Source organism: Pristiophorus japonicus, chromosome 6, assembly GCF_044704955.1.
Source record: "Pristiophorus japonicus isolate sPriJap1 chromosome 6, sPriJap1.hap1, whole genome shotgun sequence".
In the NCBI taxonomy this organism is placed as follows: Eukaryota; Metazoa; Chordata; class Chondrichthyes; family Pristiophoridae; genus Pristiophorus; species Pristiophorus japonicus.
In genome coordinates, this window is record NC_091982.1 from 130,040,169 (window position 1) to 130,059,370 (window position 19,202).

General features: G+C 42.9%; 1 protein-coding gene across 1 annotated transcript in view; it reads left to right on the forward strand.

The window, feature by feature from the left end:
- The window catches only part of LOC139266176 (cyclic nucleotide-gated channel alpha-2-like), a 223,676-nt gene that overhangs the window by 98,391 nt on the left and 106,083 nt on the right, over positions 1-19,202 (forward strand). Inside the window, exon 2 of the mRNA XM_070884010.1 lies at positions 14,375-14,545. Coding sequence (XP_070740111.1) covers positions 14,375-14,545 — 171 coding nt within the window. The remainder of the gene's footprint in view (positions 1-14,374; positions 14,546-19,202) is intronic.

Sequence of the window (19,202 nt, forward strand, 5' to 3'; positions counted from 1 at the left end):
AATCTCTCTAACTCTCACTGTAAATCTCTCGCACACTCACTCACTGTAAATCTCTCTAACTCTCCCTCATTGTTAATCTCTCTCACACTCTCACTGTAAATCTCTCTAACTCTCTCTCACTGTATATCACTAACTCTCTCTCTCACTGTAAATCTCTCTAACTCTCACTGTAAATCTCTCTCACACTCACTCACTGTAAATCTCTCTCACACTCACTCACTGTAACTCTCTCGAACACTCTCTCACTGCAAATCTCTCTCACCCTCACTCTCTGTCAATCTCTCTGACACTCACTCACTGTAAATCTCTGACACTCTCTCACTGTAAATCTCTCCAACTCTCTCTCACTGTAAATCTCTCTTAACTCTCTCTCACTGTAAATCTCTCACACACTCACTCACACTCACTCACACTCTCACTGTAAATTTCTCTAACGCTCACTCACTGTAAATCTCTCACTGTCAATCTCGCTCACACTCACTCACTGTAAATTACTCTGACACTCAATCACTGTAAATCTCTCAAACACTCTCTCACTGTAAATCTCTCGAATACTCTCTCACTGTAAATGTCTCTAAGACTCTCACTATAAATCTCTCTGACCCTCTCTCACTGTAAATCTCTCTTACTCTCTCTCACTCTAAATCTCTCTAACTCTCAATGTAAATCTCTCTCACACTCACTCACTGTAAATCTCTCTCACACTCACTCACTGTAAATCTCTTTAACACTCTCACTGTAAATCTCTCGCACACTCACTCACTGTAAATCTCGCTAACACTCACTCACTGTAAATCACTTTGACACTCACTCACTGTAAATCTCTCAAACACTCTCACTGTAAATCTCTTGAATACTCTCTCACTGTAAATCTCTCTAACTCTCTCTCACTGTAAATCTCTCTAACTCTCTCTCACTGTAAATCTCTCTAACTCTCTCTCACTGTAAATCTCTGACTCTCTCTCACTCTAAATCTCTCTCACACTCACTCACTGTAAATCTCTCTCACTCTCTCTCACTGTAAATCTCTCTGACACTCACTGTAAATCTCTCTAACTCTCTCTCTCACTGTAAATCTCTCTAACTCTTTCTCACTGTAAACCTCTCACACCCTCACTCCCTGTCAATCTCTCTGACACTCACTCACTGTAAATCTCTGGCACTCACTCACTGTAAATCTCTCAAACACTCTCTCACTGTATATCTATCCAACTCTCTCTCACTGTAAATCTCTCTCACACTCACTCACTGTAAATCCCTCACACTCTCACTGTAAATCTCTCTAACGCTCACTCACTGTAAATCTCTCACTGTCAATCTCGCTAACACTCACTCACTGTAAATCACTGACACTCACTCACTGTAAATCTCTCAAACACTCTCTCACTGTAAATGTCTCTAACTCTCTCTCTCACTGTAAATCTCTGACACTCTCTCACTGTAAATGTCTCTCACTCTTTCTCACTGTAAATCTCTCTCACACTTTCACTGTAAACCTCTCTCACCCTCACTCTTTGTCAATCTCTCGCACACTCACTCACTGTAAATCTCGCTAACACTCACTCACTGCAAATCAGTCTGACACTCTCTCACTGTAAATCTCTCTAATACTCTCTCACTGTAAATGTCTCCAAGACTCTCACTGTAAATCTCTCTAACTCTCTCTCACTGTAAGTCTCTCTTACTCTCTCTCACTGTAAATCTCTCTAACTCTCACTGTAAATCTCTCTCACACTCACTCACTGTAAATCTCTCTCACTGTAAATCTCTCAAACACTCTCTCACTGTAAATCTCTCTAACTCTCTCTCACTGTAAATCTCTCTAACTCTCTCTCACTATAAATCTCTCTCACACTCACTCACTGTAAATCTCACACACTCTCACTGTAAATCTCTCTAACGCTCACTCACTGTAAATCTCTCACTGTCAATCTCGCTAACACTCACTCACTGTAAATCACTCTGACACTCACTCACTGTAAATCTCTCAAACATTCTCACTGTAAATCTCTCTAACTCTCACTCACTGTAAATCTCTCACTGTCAATCTCGCTAACACTCACTGTAAATCACTCTGACACTCACTCACTGTAAATCTCTCAAACACTCTCTCACTGTAAATCTCTCGAATACTCTCTCACTGTAAATGTCTCTAAGACTCTCACTGTAAATCTCTCTAACTCTCTCTCACTGTAAATCTCTCTTACTCTCTCTCACTCTAAATCTCTCTAACTCTCACTGTAAATCTCTAACTCTCACTCACTGTAAATCTCTCTTACTCTCTCTCACTCTAAATCTCTCACATTCTCACTGTAAATCTCTCTAACGCTCACTCACTGTAAATCTCTCACTGTCAATCTCGCAAACACTCACTCACTGTAAATCACTCTGACACTCACTCACTGTAAATCTCTTTAATACTCTCTCACTGTAAATGTCTCCAAGACTCTCACTGTAAATCTCTCTAACTCTCTCTCACTGTAAGTCTCTCTTACTCTCTCTCACTCTAAATCTCTCTCACTCTCTCTCACTCTAAATCTCTCTAACTCTCACTATAAATCTCTTGAACACTCAATCACTGATAATCTCTCTAACTCTCACTCACTGTAAATCTCTCTAACTCTCTCTCACTGTAAATCTCTCGCACATTCACTCACTGTAAATCTCTCTTACTCTCTCTCACTGTAAATCTCTCTCACACTCACTCACTGTAAATCTCTCTCACACTCACTCACTGTAAATCTCTATAACACTCTCACTGTAAATCTCTCAAACTCTCACTCACTGTAAATCTCTCTAACTCTCTCTCACTGTAAACCTCTCTCACCCTCACTCTCTGTCAATCTCTCTGACACTCACTCACTGTAAATCTCTGGCACTCACTCACTGTAAATCTCTCAAACACTCTCTCACTGTATATCTATCTAACTCTCTCTCACTGTAAATCTCTCTAACTCTCTCTCACTGTAAATCTCTCTTACTCTCTCTCACTCCAAATCTCTCTAACTCTCACTGTAAATCTCTCTAACTCTCACTCACTGTAAATCTCTCTTACTCTCTCTCACTCCAAATCTCCCACACTCTCACTGTAAATCTCTCTAACGCTCACTCACTGTAAATCTCTCACTGTCAATCTCGCTAACACTCACTCACTGTAAATCACTCTGACACTCACTCACTGTAAATCTCTCAAACATTCTCTCACTGTAAATCTCTTTAATACTCTCTCACTGTAAATGTCTCCAAGACTCTCACTGTAAATCTCTCTAACTCTCTCTCACTGTAAGTCTCTCTCACTCTCTCTCACTGTAAATCTCTCTGACACTCACTGTAAATCTCTCTCACACTCACTCTCTGTCAATCTCTCTGACACTCACTCACTGTAAATCTTTGACACTCACTCACTGTAAATCTCTCAAACACTCTCTCACTGTAAATCTCTCTAACTCTCTCTCACTGTAAATCTCTCTAACTTTCTCACTGTAAATCTCTCTCACACTCACTCACTGTAAATCTCTCACACACTCACTCACTGTAAATCTCTATAACACTCTCACTGTAAATCTCTCTAACTCTCTCTCACTGTAAATCTCTCTAACTCTCTCTCACTGTAAATCTCTCTCACACTCACTCACTGTAAATCTCTATAACACTCTCACTGTAAATCTCTTTAACTCTCACTCACTGTAAATCTCTCTAACTCTCACTGTAAATCTCTCTCACACTCACTCACTGTAAATCTCTCTCACACTCACTCACTGTAACTCTCTCTAACACTCTCTCACTGCAAATCTCTCTAACACTCACTCACTGTAAATGTCTCTCACTCTCTCTCACTGTAAATCTCTCTCACACTCTCACTGTAAACCTCTCTCACCTTCACTCTCTGTCAATCTCTCTGACACTCACTCACTGTAAATCTCTGACACTCTCTCACTGTAAATCTCTCTAACTCTCACTGTAAATCTCTCTTAACTCTCTCTCACTGTAAATCTCTCTCACACTCACTCACTGTAAATCTCTCACACTCTCACTGTAAATTTCTCTAACGCTCACTCACTGTAAATCTCTCACTGTCAATCTCGCTCACACTCACTCACTGTAAATTACTCTGACACTCAATCACTGTAAATCTCTCAAACACTCTCTCACTGTAAATCTCTCGAATACTCTCTCACTGTAAATGTCTCTAAGACTCTCACTATAAATCTCTCAAACCCTCTCTCACTGTAAATCTCTCTTACTCTCTCTCACTCTAAATCTCTCTAACTCTCAATGTAAATCTCTCTCACACTCACTCACTGTAAATCTCTCTCACACTCACTCACTGTAAATCTCTTTAACACTCTCACTATAAATCTCTCTAACTCTCTGTCACTGCAAATCTCTATAAGTCTCCCTCACTGTAAATCTCTCTCACACTCTCTCACTGTAAATCTCTCTCACTCTCTCTCACTGTCAATCACTCTAACTCTCTCTCTCTCACTGTAAATCTCTCAAACTCTCTCTCACTGTAAATCTCTGACTCTCTCTCACTCTAAATCTCTCCAACTCTCACTGTAAATCTCTCTCACACTCACTCACTGTAAATCTCTCTCACTCTCTCTCACTGTAAATCTCTCTGACACTCACTGTAAATCTCTCTAACTCTCTCTCTCACTGTCAATCTCTCTAACTCTCTCTCACTGTAAATCTCTCTAACTCTCTCACTGTAAATCTCTCGCACAATCACTCACTGTAAATCTCTCTAACGCTCCCTCACTGTAAATCTCTCTCATACTCTCACTGTAAATCTCTCTCTCTCTCTGTCAATCACTAACTCTCTCTCTCTCACTGTAAATCTCTCTAACTCTCACTGTAAATCTCTCTGACACTCACTCACTGTAAATCTCTGACACTCACTCAATGTAAATCTCTCAAACTTTCTCTCACTGTAAATCTCTCTAACTCTCCCTCACTGTAAATCTCACTAACTCTCACTGTAAATCTCTCTCACACTCACTCACTGTAAATCTCTCTAACACTCACTCACTGTAAATGTCTCTCACTCTCTCTCACTGTAAATCTCTCTCACACTCTCACTGTAAACCTCTCTCACCCTCCCTCTCTGCCAATCTCTCTGACACTCACTCACTGTAAATCTCTGGCACTCTCTCACTGTAAATCTCTCTAACTCTCTCTCACTGTAAATCTCTCTCACACTCACTCACTGTAAATCTCTCACACTCTCACTGTAAATCTCTCTAACGCTCACTCACTGTAAATCTCTCACTGTCAATCTCGCTAACACTCACTCACTGTAAATCACTCTGACACTCACTCACTGTAAATCTCTCAAACACTCTCTCACTGTAAATCTCTCGAATACTCTCTCACTGTAAATGTCTCTAAGACTCTCACTGTAAATCTCTCTAACTCTCTCTCACTGTAAATCTCTCTAACTCTCACTCACTGTAAATCTCTCTTACTCTCTCTCACTCTAAATCTCACACACTCTCACTGTAAATCTCTCTAACGCTCACTCACTGTAAATCTCTCACTGTCAATCTCGCTAACACTCACTCACTGTAAATCACTCTGACACTCACTCACTGTAAATCTCTCAAACACTCTCTCACTGTAAATCTCTTTAATACTATCTCACTGTAAATGTCTCCAAGACTCTCACTGTAAATCTCTCTAACTCTCTCTCACTGTAAGTCTCCCTTACTTTCTCTCACTCGAAATCTCTCTAACTCTCACTGTAAATCTCTCTCACACTCACTCACTGTAAATCTCTCTCACTCTCTCTCACTGTAAATCTCTCTGACACTCACTGTAAATCTCTAACTCTCACTCTCACTGTAAATCTCTGACACTCTCTCACTGTAAATGTCTCTCACTCTTTCTCACTGTAAATCTCTCTCACACTTTCACTGTAAACCTCTCTCACCATCACTCTCTGTCAATCTCTCTGACACTCACTCACTGTAAATCTCTGACACTCAATCACTGTAAATCTCTCAAACACTCTCTCACTGTAAATCTCTCCAACTCTCTCTCACTGTAAATCTCTCTAACTCTCCCTCACTGTAAATCTCTCTCACACTCACTGTAAATCTCTCCAACTCTCTCTCACTGTAAATCTCTCTAACTCTCCCTAACTCTCCCTCACTGTAAATCTCTCTAACTCTCTCTCACTGTAAATCTCTCTCACACTCACTCACTGTAAATCTCTCCAACTCTCTCTCACTGTAAATCTCTCTAACTCTCCCTCACTGTAAATCTCTCTCACACTCACTCACTGCAAATCTCTCACACACTCACTCACTGTAAATCTCTATAACACTCTCACTGTAAACCTCTCTCACCCCAACTCTCTGTCAATCTCTCTGACACTCACTCACTGTAAATCTCTGACACTCTCTCACTGTAAATGTCTCTCACTCTTTCTCACTGTAAATATCTCTCACACTTTCACTGTAAACCTCTCTCACCCTCACTCTCTAACAATCTCTCTGACACTCACTCACTGTAAATCTCTGACACTCACTCACTGTAAATCTCTCAAACACTCTCTCACTGTAAATCTCTCCAACTCTCTCACTGCAAATCTCTCTAACTCTCTCTCACTGTAAATCTCTCTAACTCTCTCTCACTGTAAATCTCTCTCACACTCACTCACTGTAAATCTCTCACACTCTCACTGTAAATCTCTCTAACGCTCACTCACTGTAAATCTCTCACTGTCAATCTCGCTAACACTCACTCACTGTAAATCACTCTGACACTCACTCACTGTAAATCTCTCAAACACTCTCTCACTGTAAATCTCTCGAATACTCTCTCACTGTAAATGTCTCTAAGACTCTCACTGTAAATCTCTCTAACTCTCTCTCACTGTAAATCTCTCTTACTCTCTCTCACTCTAAATCTCTCTAACTCTCAATGTAAATCTCTCTCACACTCACTCACTGTAAATCTCTCTCACTCTCTCTCACTGTAAATCTCTCTGACACTCACTGTAAATCTCTCTAATTCTCTCTCACTGTAAATCTCTCTTACTCTCTCTCACTCTAAATCTCTCTGACACTCTCACTGTAAATCTCGCTAACTCTCTCTCTCACTGTAAATCTTTCTAACTCTCTCTCACTGTAAATCTTTCTAACTCTCTCTCACTGTAAATCTCTCTAACTTTCTCTCACTGTAAATCTCTCTTACGCTCACTCACTGTAAATCTCTCTTTCACTCACTCACTGTAAATCTCTTTAACACTCACTGTAAATCTCTCTTACACTCACTCACTGCAAATCTCTCAAACTCTCTCTCACTGTTAATCTCTCCAACTCTCACTCACTGTAAATCTCTCTAACTCTCACTCACTGTAAATCTCTCTAACTCTCTCTCACAGTAAATCTCTCACACTCACTCACGGTAAACCTCTCTTACACTCACTCACTGTAAATCTCTCTTACACTCACTGTAAATCTCTCTCACACTCACTCAGTGTAAATCTCTCTAACACTCACTGTAAATCTCTCTCACACTCACTCACTGTAAATCTCTTTAACACTCACTGTAAATCTCTCTCACACTCACTCACTGTAAATCTCTCTAACACTCACTGTAAATCTCTCACACTCACTCACTGTAAATCTCTCTAACACTCACTGTAAATCTCTCTCACACTCACTCACTGTAAATCTCTCTTACACTCACGGTAAACCTCTCTTACACTCACGGTAAACCTCTCTTACACTCACTCACTGTAAATCTCTCTAACACTCACTGTAAATCTCTCTAACACTCTCTCACTGTAAATCTCTCTTACACTCTCTCACTGTAAATCTCTTTAACACTCACTGTAAATCTCTCTTACACTCACTCACTGCAAATCTCTCAAACTCTCTCTCACTGTTAATCTCTCCAACTCTCACTCACTGTAAATCTCTCTAACTCTCACTCACTGTAAATCTCTCTAACTCTCTCTCACAGTAAATCTCTCACACTCACTCACGGTAAACCTCTCTTACACTCACTCACTGTAAATCTCTCTTACACTCACTGTAAATCTCTCTCACACTCACTCAGTGTAAATCTCTCTAACACTCACTGTAAATCTCTCTCACACTCACTCACTGTAAATCTCTTTAACACTCACTGTAAATCTCTCTCACACTCACTCACTGTAAATCTCTCTAACACTCACTGTAAATCTCTCTTACACTCACTGTAAATCTCTCTCACACTCACTCAGTGTAAATCTCTCTAACACTCACTGTAAATCTCTCTCACACTCACTCACTGTAAATCTCTTTAACACTCACTGTAAATCTCTCTCACACTCACTCACTGTAAATCTCTCTAACACTCACTGTAAATCTCTCACACTCACTCACTGTAAATCTCTCTAACACTCACTGTAAATCTCTCTCACACTCACTCACTGTAAATCTCTCTTACACTCACGGTAAACCTCTCTTACACTCACGGTAAACCTCTCTTACACTCACTCACTGTAAATCTCTCTAACACTCACTGTAAATCTCTCTAACACTCTCTCACTGTAAATCTCTCTGACACTCACTCACTGTAAATCTCTCTAACACTCACTGTAAATCTCTCTTACACTCACTCACTGCAAATCTCTCAAACTCTCTCTCACTGTTAATCTCTCCAACTCTCACTCACTGTAAATCTCTCTAACTCTCACTCACTGTAAATCTCTCTAACTCTCTCTCACAGTAAATCTCTCACACTCACTCACGGTAAACCTCTCTTACACTCACTCACTGTAAATCTCTCTTACACTCACTGTAAATCTCTCTCACACTCACTCAGTGTAAATCTCTCTAACACTCACTGTAAATCTCTCTCACACTCACTCACTGTAAATCTCTTTAACACTCACTGTAAATCTCTCTCACACTCACTCACGGTAAACCTCTCTTACACTCACTCACTGTAAATCTCTCTTACACTCACTGTAAATCTCTCTCACACTCACTCAGTGTAAATCTCTCTAACACTCACTGTAAATCTCTCTCACACTCACTCACTGTAAATCTCTTTAACACTCACTGTAAATCTCTCTCACACTCACTCACTGTAAATCTCTCTAACACTCACTGTAAATCTCTCACACTCACTCACTGTAAATCTCTCTAACACTCACTGTAAATCTCTCTCACACTCACTCACTGTAAATCTCTCTTACACTCACGGTAAACCTCTCTTACACTCACGGTAAACCTCTCTTACACTCACTCACTGTAAATCTCTCTAACACTCACTGTAAATCTCTCTAACACTCTCTCACTGTAAATCTCTCTGACACTCACTCACTGTAAATCTCTCCAACTCTCACTCACTGTAAATCTCTCTAACTCTCACTCACTGTAAATCTCTCTAACTCTCTCTCACAGTAAATCTCTCACACTCACTCACGGTAAACCTCTCTTACACTCACTCACTGTAAATCTCTCTTACACTCACTGTAAATCTCTCTCACACTCACTCAGTGTAAATCTCTCTAACACTCACTGTAAATCTCTCTCACACTCACTCACTGTAAATCTCTTTAACACTCACTGTAAATCTCTCTCACACTCACTCACGGTAAACCTCTCTTACACTCACTCACTGTAAATCTCTCTTACACTCACTGTAAATCTCTCTCACACTCACTCAGTGTAAATCTCTCTAACACTCACTGTAAATCTCTCTCACACTCACTCACTGTAAATCTCTTTAACACTCACTGTAAATCTCTCTCACACTCACTCACTGTAAATCTCTCTAACACTCACTGTAAATCTCTCACACTCACTCACTGTAAATCTCTCTAACACTCACTGTAAATCTCTCTCACACTCACTCACTGTAAATCTCTCTTACACTCACGGTAAACCTCTCTTACACTCACGGTAAACCTCTCTTACACTCACTCACTGTAAATCTCTCTAACACTCACTGTAAATCTCTCTAACACTCTCTCACTGTAAATCTCTCTGACACTCACTCACTGTAAATCTCTCTAACACTCACTGTAAATCTCTCTAACACTCTCTCACTGTAAATCTCTCTGACACTCACTCACTGTAAATCTCTCTAACACTCACTGTAAATCTCTCTAACACTCTCTCACTGTAAATCTCTCTTACACTCACGGTAAACCTCTCTTACACTCACGGTAAACCTCTCTTACACTCACTCACTGTAAATCTCTCTAACACTCACTGTAAATCTCTCTAACACTCTCTCACTGTAAATCTCTCTGACACTCACTCACTGTAAATCTCTCTAACACTCACTGTAAATCTCTCTGACACTCACTCACTGTAAATCTCTCTAACACTCACTGTAAATCTCTCTAACACTCTCTCACTGTAAATCTCTCTTACACTCTCTCACTGTAAATCTCTCTTACACTCACGGTAAACCTCTCTTACACTCACGGTAAACCTCTCTTACACTCACTCACTGTAAATCTCTCTAACACTCACTGTAAATCTCTCTAACACTCTCTCACTGTAAATCTCTCTGACACTCACTCACTGTAAATCTCTCTAACACTCACTGTAAATCTCTCTAACACTCTCTCACTGTAAATCTCTCTGACACTCACTCACTGTAAATCTCTCTAACACTCACTGTAAATCTCTCTAACACTCTCTCACTGTAAATCTCTCTTACACTCTCTCACTGTAAATCTCTCAAACACTCTCTCACTGTAAATCTCTCCAACTCTCTCTCACTGTAAATCTCTCTAACTCTCCCTCACTGTAAATCTCTCTCACACTCACTGTAAATCTCTCTAACTCTCTCTCACTGTAAATCTCTCTCACACTCACCCACTGTAAATCTCTCCAACTCTCTCTCACTGTAAATCTCTCCAACTCTCCCTAACTCTCCCTCACTGTAAATCTCTCTAACTCTCTCTCACTGTAAATCTCTCTCACACTCACTCACTGTAAATCTCTCCAACTCTCTCTCACTGTAAATCTCTCTAACTCTCCCTCACTGTAAATCTCTCTCACACTCACTCACTGCAAATCTCTCACACACTCACTCACTGTAAATCTCTATAACACTCTCACTGTAAACCTCTCTCACCCTCACTCTCTAACAATCTCTCTGACACTCACTCACTGTAAATCTCTGACACTCACTCACTGTAAATCTCTCAAACACTCTCTCACTGTAAATCTCTCCAACTCTCTCACTGCAAATCTCTCTAACTCTCTCTCACTGTAAATCTCTCTAACTCTCTCTCACTGTAAATCTCTCTCACACTCACTCACTGTAAATCTCTCACACTCTCACTGTAAATCTCTCTAACGCTCACTCACTGTAAATCTCTCACTGTCAATCTCGCTAACACTCACTCACTGTAAATCACTCTGACACTCACTCACTGTAAATCTCTCAAACACTCTCTCACTGTAAATCTCTCGAATACTCTCTCACTGTAAATGTCTCTAAGACTCTCACTGTAAATCTCTCTAACTCTCTCTCACTGTAAATCTCTCTTACTCTCTCTCACTCTAAATCTCTCTAACTCTCAATGTAAATCTCTCTCACACTCACTCACTGTAAATCTCTCTCACTCTCTCTCACTGTAAATCTCTCTGACACTCACTGTAAATCTCTCTAATTCTCTCTCACTGTAAATCTCTCTTACTCTCTCTCACTCTAAATCTCTCTGACACTCTCACTGTAAATCTCGCTAACTCTCTCTCTCACTGTAAATCTTTCTAACTCTCTCTCACTGTAAATCTTTCTAACTCTCTCTCACTGTAAATCTCTCTAACTTTCTCTCACTGTAAATCTCTCTTACGCTCACTCACTGTAAATCTCTCTTTCACTCACTCACTGTAAATCTCTTTAACACTCACTGTAAATCTCTCTTACACTCACTCACTGCAAATCTCTCAAACTCTCTCTCACTGTTAATCTCTCCAACTCTCACTCACTGTAAATCTCTCTAACTCTCACTCACTGTAAATCTCTCTAACTCTCTCTCACAGTAAATCTCTCACACTCACTCACGGTAAACCTCTCTTACACTCACTCACTGTAAATCTCTCTTACACTCACTGTAAATCTCTCTCACACTCACTCAGTGTAAATCTCTCTAACACTCACTGTAAATCTCTCTCACACTCACTCACTGTAAATCTCTTTAACACTCACTGTAAATCTCTCTCACACTCACTCACTGTAAATCTCTCTAACACTCACTGTAAATCTCTCACACTCACTCACTGTAAATCTCTCTAACACTCACTGTAAATCTCTCTCACACTCACTCACTGTAAATCTCTCTTACACTCACGGTAAACCTCTCTTACACTCACGGTAAACCTCTCTTACACTCACTCACTGTAAATCTCTCTAACACTCACTGTAAATCTCTCTAACACTCTCTCACTGTAAATCTCTCTGACACTCACTCACTGTAAATCTCTCTGACACTCACTCACTGTAAATCTCTCTAACACTCACTGTAAATCTCTCTAACACTCTCTCACTGTAAATCTCTCTTACACTCTCTCACTGTAAATCTCTTTAACACTCACTGTAAATCTCTCTTACACTCACTCACTGCAAATCTCTCAAACTCTCTCTCACTGTTAATCTCTCCAACTCTCACTCACTGTAAATCTCTCTAACTCTCACTCACTGTAAATCTCTCTAACTCTCTCTCACAGTAAATCTCTCACACTCACTCACGGTAAACCTCTCTTACACTCACTCACTGTAAATCTCTCTTACACTCACTGTAAATCTCTCTCACACTCACTCACTGTAAATCTCTTTAACACTCACTGTAAATCTCTCTCACACTCACTCACTGTAAATCTCTCTAACACTCACTGTAAATCTCTCACACTCACTCACTGTAAATCTCTCTAACACTCACTGTAAATCTCTCTCACACTCACTCACTGTAAATCTCTCTTACACTCACGGTAAACCTCTCTTACACTCACGGTAAACCTCTCTTACACTCACTCACTGTAAATCTCTCTAACACTCACTGTAAATCTCTCTAACACTCTCTCACTGTAAATCTCTCTGACACTCACTCACTGTAAATCTCTCTCACACTCACTCACTGTAAATCTCTCTAACACTCACTGTAAATCTCTCTCACACTCACTCAGTGTAAATCTCTCTAACACTCACTGTAAATCTCTCTCACACTCACTCACTGTAACTCTCTTTAACACTCACTGTAAATCTCTCTCACACTCACTCACTGTAAATCTCTCTAACACTCACTGTAAATCTCTCACACTCACTCACTGTAAATCTCTCTAACACTCACTGTAAATCTCTCTCACACTCACTCACTGTAAATCTCTCTTACACTCACGGTAAACCTCTCTTACACTCACGGTAAACCTCTCTTACACTCACTCACTGTAAATCTCTCTAACACTCACTGTAAATCTCTCTAACACTCTCTCACTGTAAATCTCTCTGACACTCACTCACTGTAAATCTCTCTAACACTCACTGTAAATCTCTCTAACACTCTCTCACTGTAAATCTCTCTGACACTCACTCACTGTAAATCTCTCTAACACTCACTGTAAATCTCTCTAACACTCTCTCACTGTAAATCTCTCTTACACTCACGGTAAACCTCTCTTACACTCACGGTAAACCTCTCTTACACTCACTCACTGTAAATCTCTCTAACACTCACTGTAAATCTCTCTAACACTCTCTCACTGTAAATCTCTCTGACACTCACTCACTGTAAATCTCTCTAACACTCACTGTAAATCTCTCTAACACTCTCTCACTGTAAATCTCTCTGACACTCACTCACTGTAAATCTCTCTAACACTCACTGTAAATCTCTCTAACACTCTCTCACTGTAAATCTCTCTTACACTCTCTCACTGTAAATCTCTCTTACACTCTCTCACTGTAAATCTCTCTAACACTCACTGTAAATCTCTCTGACACTCACTGTAAATCTCTCTGACACTCACTGTAAATCTCTCTAACACTCTCTCACTGTAAATCTCTCTGACACTCACTCACTGTAAATCTCTCTGACACTCACTGTAAATCTCTCTAACACTCTCTCACTGTAAATCTCTCTAACACTCTCTCACTGTAAATCTCTCTGACACTCACTCACTGTAAATCTCTCTAACACTCACTGTAAATCTCTCTAACACTCTCACTGTAAATCTCTCTGACACTCACTCACTGTAAATCTCTCTTACACTCTCTCACTGTAAATCTCTCTAACACTCACTGTAAATCTCTCTGACACTCACTGTAAATCTCTCTAACACTCTCTCACTGTAAATCTCTCTAACACTCTCTCACTGTAAATCTCTCTCATACTCACTCCATCTGTCACTCTCAGTATAGTCCGGCTGGTTGTTGTGCTGAGGGACTGGGCCCACAGAGGACTGCGGAAGCAGGAGCAACGGCCAGACTCGTTCCTGGAGCGATTCCGTGGTCCTGAGCTGCGAACTTTGGCCAGCAGAATGAGCAACACACGAGCCCAGGCCCCGGGTCAACCAGTGAAAACAAAGTAAGGCTCACTCTTCAAAGCTGCCGAAAAGATTATTGAACGTCAGTTGGTTGCGATGTGGGGTTCAGTCAGTGCTTATGCTGCTGTGGGAGCACCTACACTGGGTGGGGGTTTACAGACCGAGCATGCTCAGTGCCAACCTCAGAATGGTTATTGGAGAGAGTCATTGTCCATCTGTAAGTGGTTTGCTTGGGCGTTCCGAAACACACCCCCTACTACAAGTTCTGGACCATTGGGATAACTATGGACAGATCTGCACGGACACCATTTTTCGGGCTCAATCGTATAGTGTTTAATAAAGTTCAACTGCACCACAAGTAAAGCAGTACACAGTGGTGTAACACATTACAACCCTGGCTTGTCCAAAAAGCTCCTGCCTTGTCAAATTACCACGGCCTAACATATAATACACAGTGCACAAGGAAAGTACCTTCCCCATGACTTGGCTCGGACTTACAATGCCCCTTCACACAGCGAAGTGGTGTTACGGATGTGTCGGCGTGGACAATGCTCAGCCCGATTGCCTGCTGACTTGCTGCAGCTTCCCGTACGCCGTGGCTCCTGGTTCTGTTCCGCCAATGCAGTATTCCAGTCTCAGTTTGAGTTGCTGTCTGTATTGGCGTGGAAGAGCAAGGCTCAGCACTTTGTGATGTTCCGTCCATCCGTGCTGTGGTGGAGTGCTGGTTTTTGGGTGAGGACAATGGGGTGACTGAAGTAGCAAGAGAGAGAGAGAGCTATCCAAAAGGGCTGTCTGATATACCCCTCCAATACACAGACCGCTGGATTTTAATGGATGCAGGGCCTCAGGGTTTAGTTTTCAGGTTACCTCCCAGGTTTGGATGGGTCATCCACTCGAGTCCTTTGTGGGCTCTTCTCCCTTCCGGGGCCTGGTCTCCATGTTAACAAAAAGTGCTTCAGGTTTGATGTCTTCTTGATATGTTTTAATCTCCTTAATGGTCTGTTATGCATTGAACCCCTTCTAACCTGTATTACACTACCACTAGAGGGCCTACCTGTTGGAGTCCCAAGGGGGCCCAGCATCCCTTGGGAGCACAGTATATAAGCAGGTCACCTACGAGGTACCAGAACTCTGGAGTCTCATTAAAGGAGCTGCGGTCACACTTGCTCATTGTGCACAGTACTCAGTTTCATCCTTTATATGAGCAGAACAATTGGCGACGAGCTAATGAACAACCACATGAAAACACAAAGAACAGTTGGTATCCTGGAGAAGGGGATGATTGAGAGGCCTTTGTGAAATACTTTGTGGCCAACGAGCTGGAAGGAGACGAGAATGCTGCCAAACGAAGGGCGATCCTCCTAACTGTCTGTGGGGCAACAATTCGGAGTTTCTACAGTCAACAGTTTGCGAAAGATTGTCTCATGGCCAATGCCCAATAGGAAAAGTCTCTGAGCATTTGTTCTAGGAATCTCTCAAACTCACAAAGTCCTGCGAGGCACCTCAGTTCGGCGACATAATTTGCCACTTCCTGACCCTCCGATCGTGGACACGTGTAGAATCAATATCTCGCCATCAAAATGCTTTCCTTATGGCCTCATGAAGAATCTCCTAGCTTCGGCAAAACCAACAGAGAAATCCTATGAAGAATTGTGTACACTGGTCGGGGAGCACCTAAATCCTAAGGAAAGTGTTTTGATGGCGAGATATCGGTTCTACATGTGTCCACGATCGGAGGGTCAGGAAGTGCCGAGCTATGTTGCCGAACTAAGGCGCCTCGCAGGACATTGTGAGTTTGAGGGATTCTGAGAACAAATGCTCAGACTTTTGCGATTGGGCATCAGACATGAGACAATCCTTCATAAACTGTTGACTATAGAAACTCCGAATCTAAATAAAGCCCAGGCACTTATGTCCACCAGCGACAACACCAAACAGATTTCGCAGAGTAAAGAGGTTTTGGCCAGTACTGTGCACAAAGTAACGTCGGTTTCGAGCAGGAATATACATGGCAGAATGTACACGCCGGCTGCTGCACGACCTCAGATGACCCAGAGTCAGCCATCAATCGTTAATGCGAGGCAGTTAACACCTTCTTGGCGCTGTGGAGGTGATCATCGGCCCCATCAATGCCGCTTCAAAGACTATGCGTGCAACGGTTGCAGGACAATGGGACACCTCCAGCGAATGTGCAGACGAGCTGCAAACCCTGCAAACCACCACGTTGCAGAGGAAGATCGATCCACTGTGGATCAGGTTGAATTGGAGTCTCGTACGGAGGAGGCAGAAGTGTACAGGGTACACACGTTCACGACGAAATGCCCACCAATAATGTTGAAAGTTGAACTGAACGGAATCCCAGTATCGATGGAACTGGACACGGGGGCGAGTCAGTCAATAATGAGTAAAAAGGCCTTCGACAGGCTGTGGGGCAAAAAGGCACACAGACCAAAGCTCAGCCCCATTCACACCAAACTAAGAACTTACACCAAGGAACTAATCCCTGTAATTGGCAGTGCAGAAGTCAAAGTCTCCTATGATGGAGCAGTACATGAACTCCTGCTGTGGATTGTGCCAGGGGATGGCCCCACATTGTTTGGCAGAAGCTGGCTGGGAAAAATCCGCTGGAACTGGGACGACATCCGAGCGCTTTCGTCTGTCGACGACGCCTCATGTGCCCAGGTTCTGAGCAAGTTCCCGGCGTTATTCGAGCAAGGCATTGGAAGCTTCTCAGGGGCGAAAGTGCAGATCCATTTGGTTCCCGGTACGCGACCCATCCACCACAAGGCACGGGCGATACCGTACATGATGCGTGGGAAAGTAGAAATTGAGCTGGACAGGTTGCAGCAAGAAGGCATCATCGCGCCGGTGGAATTCAACGAGTGGGCCAGTCCGATTGTCCCGGTACTTAAAGAGGACGGCCAGTTAGAATTTGTGGGGACTATAAAGTAACGATTAACCATTTTTCGCTTCAGGACCAGTACCCACTACCCAAGGCAGACGACCTATTTGCGACCCTGGCTGGAGGGAAGACGTTAACCAAGCTGGACCTGACCTCGGCCTACATGACGCAGGAGCTGGAGGAGTCTTCAAAAGGCCTCACCTGCATCAACACGCTCAAAGGTCTGTTCATCTATAACAGATGCCCGTTCGGGATTCGGTCGGCTGCAGCAATCTTCCAACAGAACATGGAGAGTCTGCTAAAGTCGGTTCCTCGCACCGTGGTTTTCCAGGACGACATACTGGTTACAGGTCGGGACACCATTGAGCACTTGAAGAATCTGGAAGTGGTTCTTAGTCGGTTGGATCGCGTGGGGCTCAGGTTGAAACGCTCGAAGTGCATTTTCCTGGCGCCGGGGGTCGAGTTCTTGGGAAGAAGAATTGCGGCAGACGGCATCAGACCCACCGACGCCAAGTCGGAGGCCATCAAGAACGCACCGCGACCACAGAACGTGACGGAGCTGCGGTCGTTCCTGGGACTCCTTAACTATTTCAGTAATTTCCTACCTGGGTTAAGCACCTTGCTGGAACCCCTACATGTGCTATTGCACAAGGGAGACGACTGGGTATGGGGGAATTCACAAGAGGCCTTTAAGAAAGCCAGAAATCTGTTGTGTTCAAACAAACTGCTTGTCCTGTATAACCCTCATAAATGATTAGTGTTAGCTTGCGATGCGTCGTCATACGGGGTCGGGTGTGCGTTACAACAGGCTAATGAATCGGGGATTTTGCAGCCAATCGGGTATGCGTCCAGGAGTTTGTCCAAGGCCGAAAGGGCTGACAGCATGATTGAAAAAGAGGCGTGTGTTTACGGGATAAAAAAAATGCACCAGTACTTATTTGGCCTCAAAGTTTGAGCTTGAAACTGACCACAAGCCGCTCATATCGCTGTTTCTGAGAGCAAAGGGATTAATACCAATGCATCTGCCCGCATCCAAAGATGGGCGCTCATGCTGTCGGCATACAACTATGTAATCCGCCACAGACCGGGCACAGAGAACCGCGCAGATGCTCTCAGTCAGCTGCCATTGCCCATCACCAGGGTGAAAATGGCACAGCCAGCGGACTTGCTCATGGTCATGGAGGCATTCGAGAACGAAAGGTCCCCCGTTACAGCCCACTAGATCAGGACCTGGACCAGCCAGGATCCTTTACTGTCCTTGGTAAAAAAAAAACTGTGTCCTCCATGGGAGCTGGTCCAGCATCCCAGCGGAGATGCAGGAGACGATTAAGCTGTTCCACAGGTGCAAAGACGAAATGTCCCTGCAGGTGGACTGTCTGTTGTGGGGCAATCGCGTGGTCTTGCCCAAGAAAGGCAGAGATACGTTCATAAGTGAACTGCACAGCACCCACCCAGGCCTTGTAATGATGAAAGCCGTAGCCAGATCCCACGTGTGGTGGCCCAGCAGCGACTCAGATTTAGAGTCATGCATGCGCCAGTGCGTGAGCAATGCACCCAGAGAGGCACCGCTAAGTTTGTGATCGTGGTCAAGGATCCACATGGACTATGCGGGCCCATTCCTAGGCAAAATGTTTTTGGTTGTCGTGGACGCTTACTCAAAATGGATTGAATGTGCGATAATGTCTGCAAGCACGTCCACAGCCACTATTGAAAGCCTACGAGCCATGTTTGCCACACACGGTCTGCCTGGTGTCCTAGTCAGTGACAATGCGCCATGTTTCACCAGTGCTGAATTC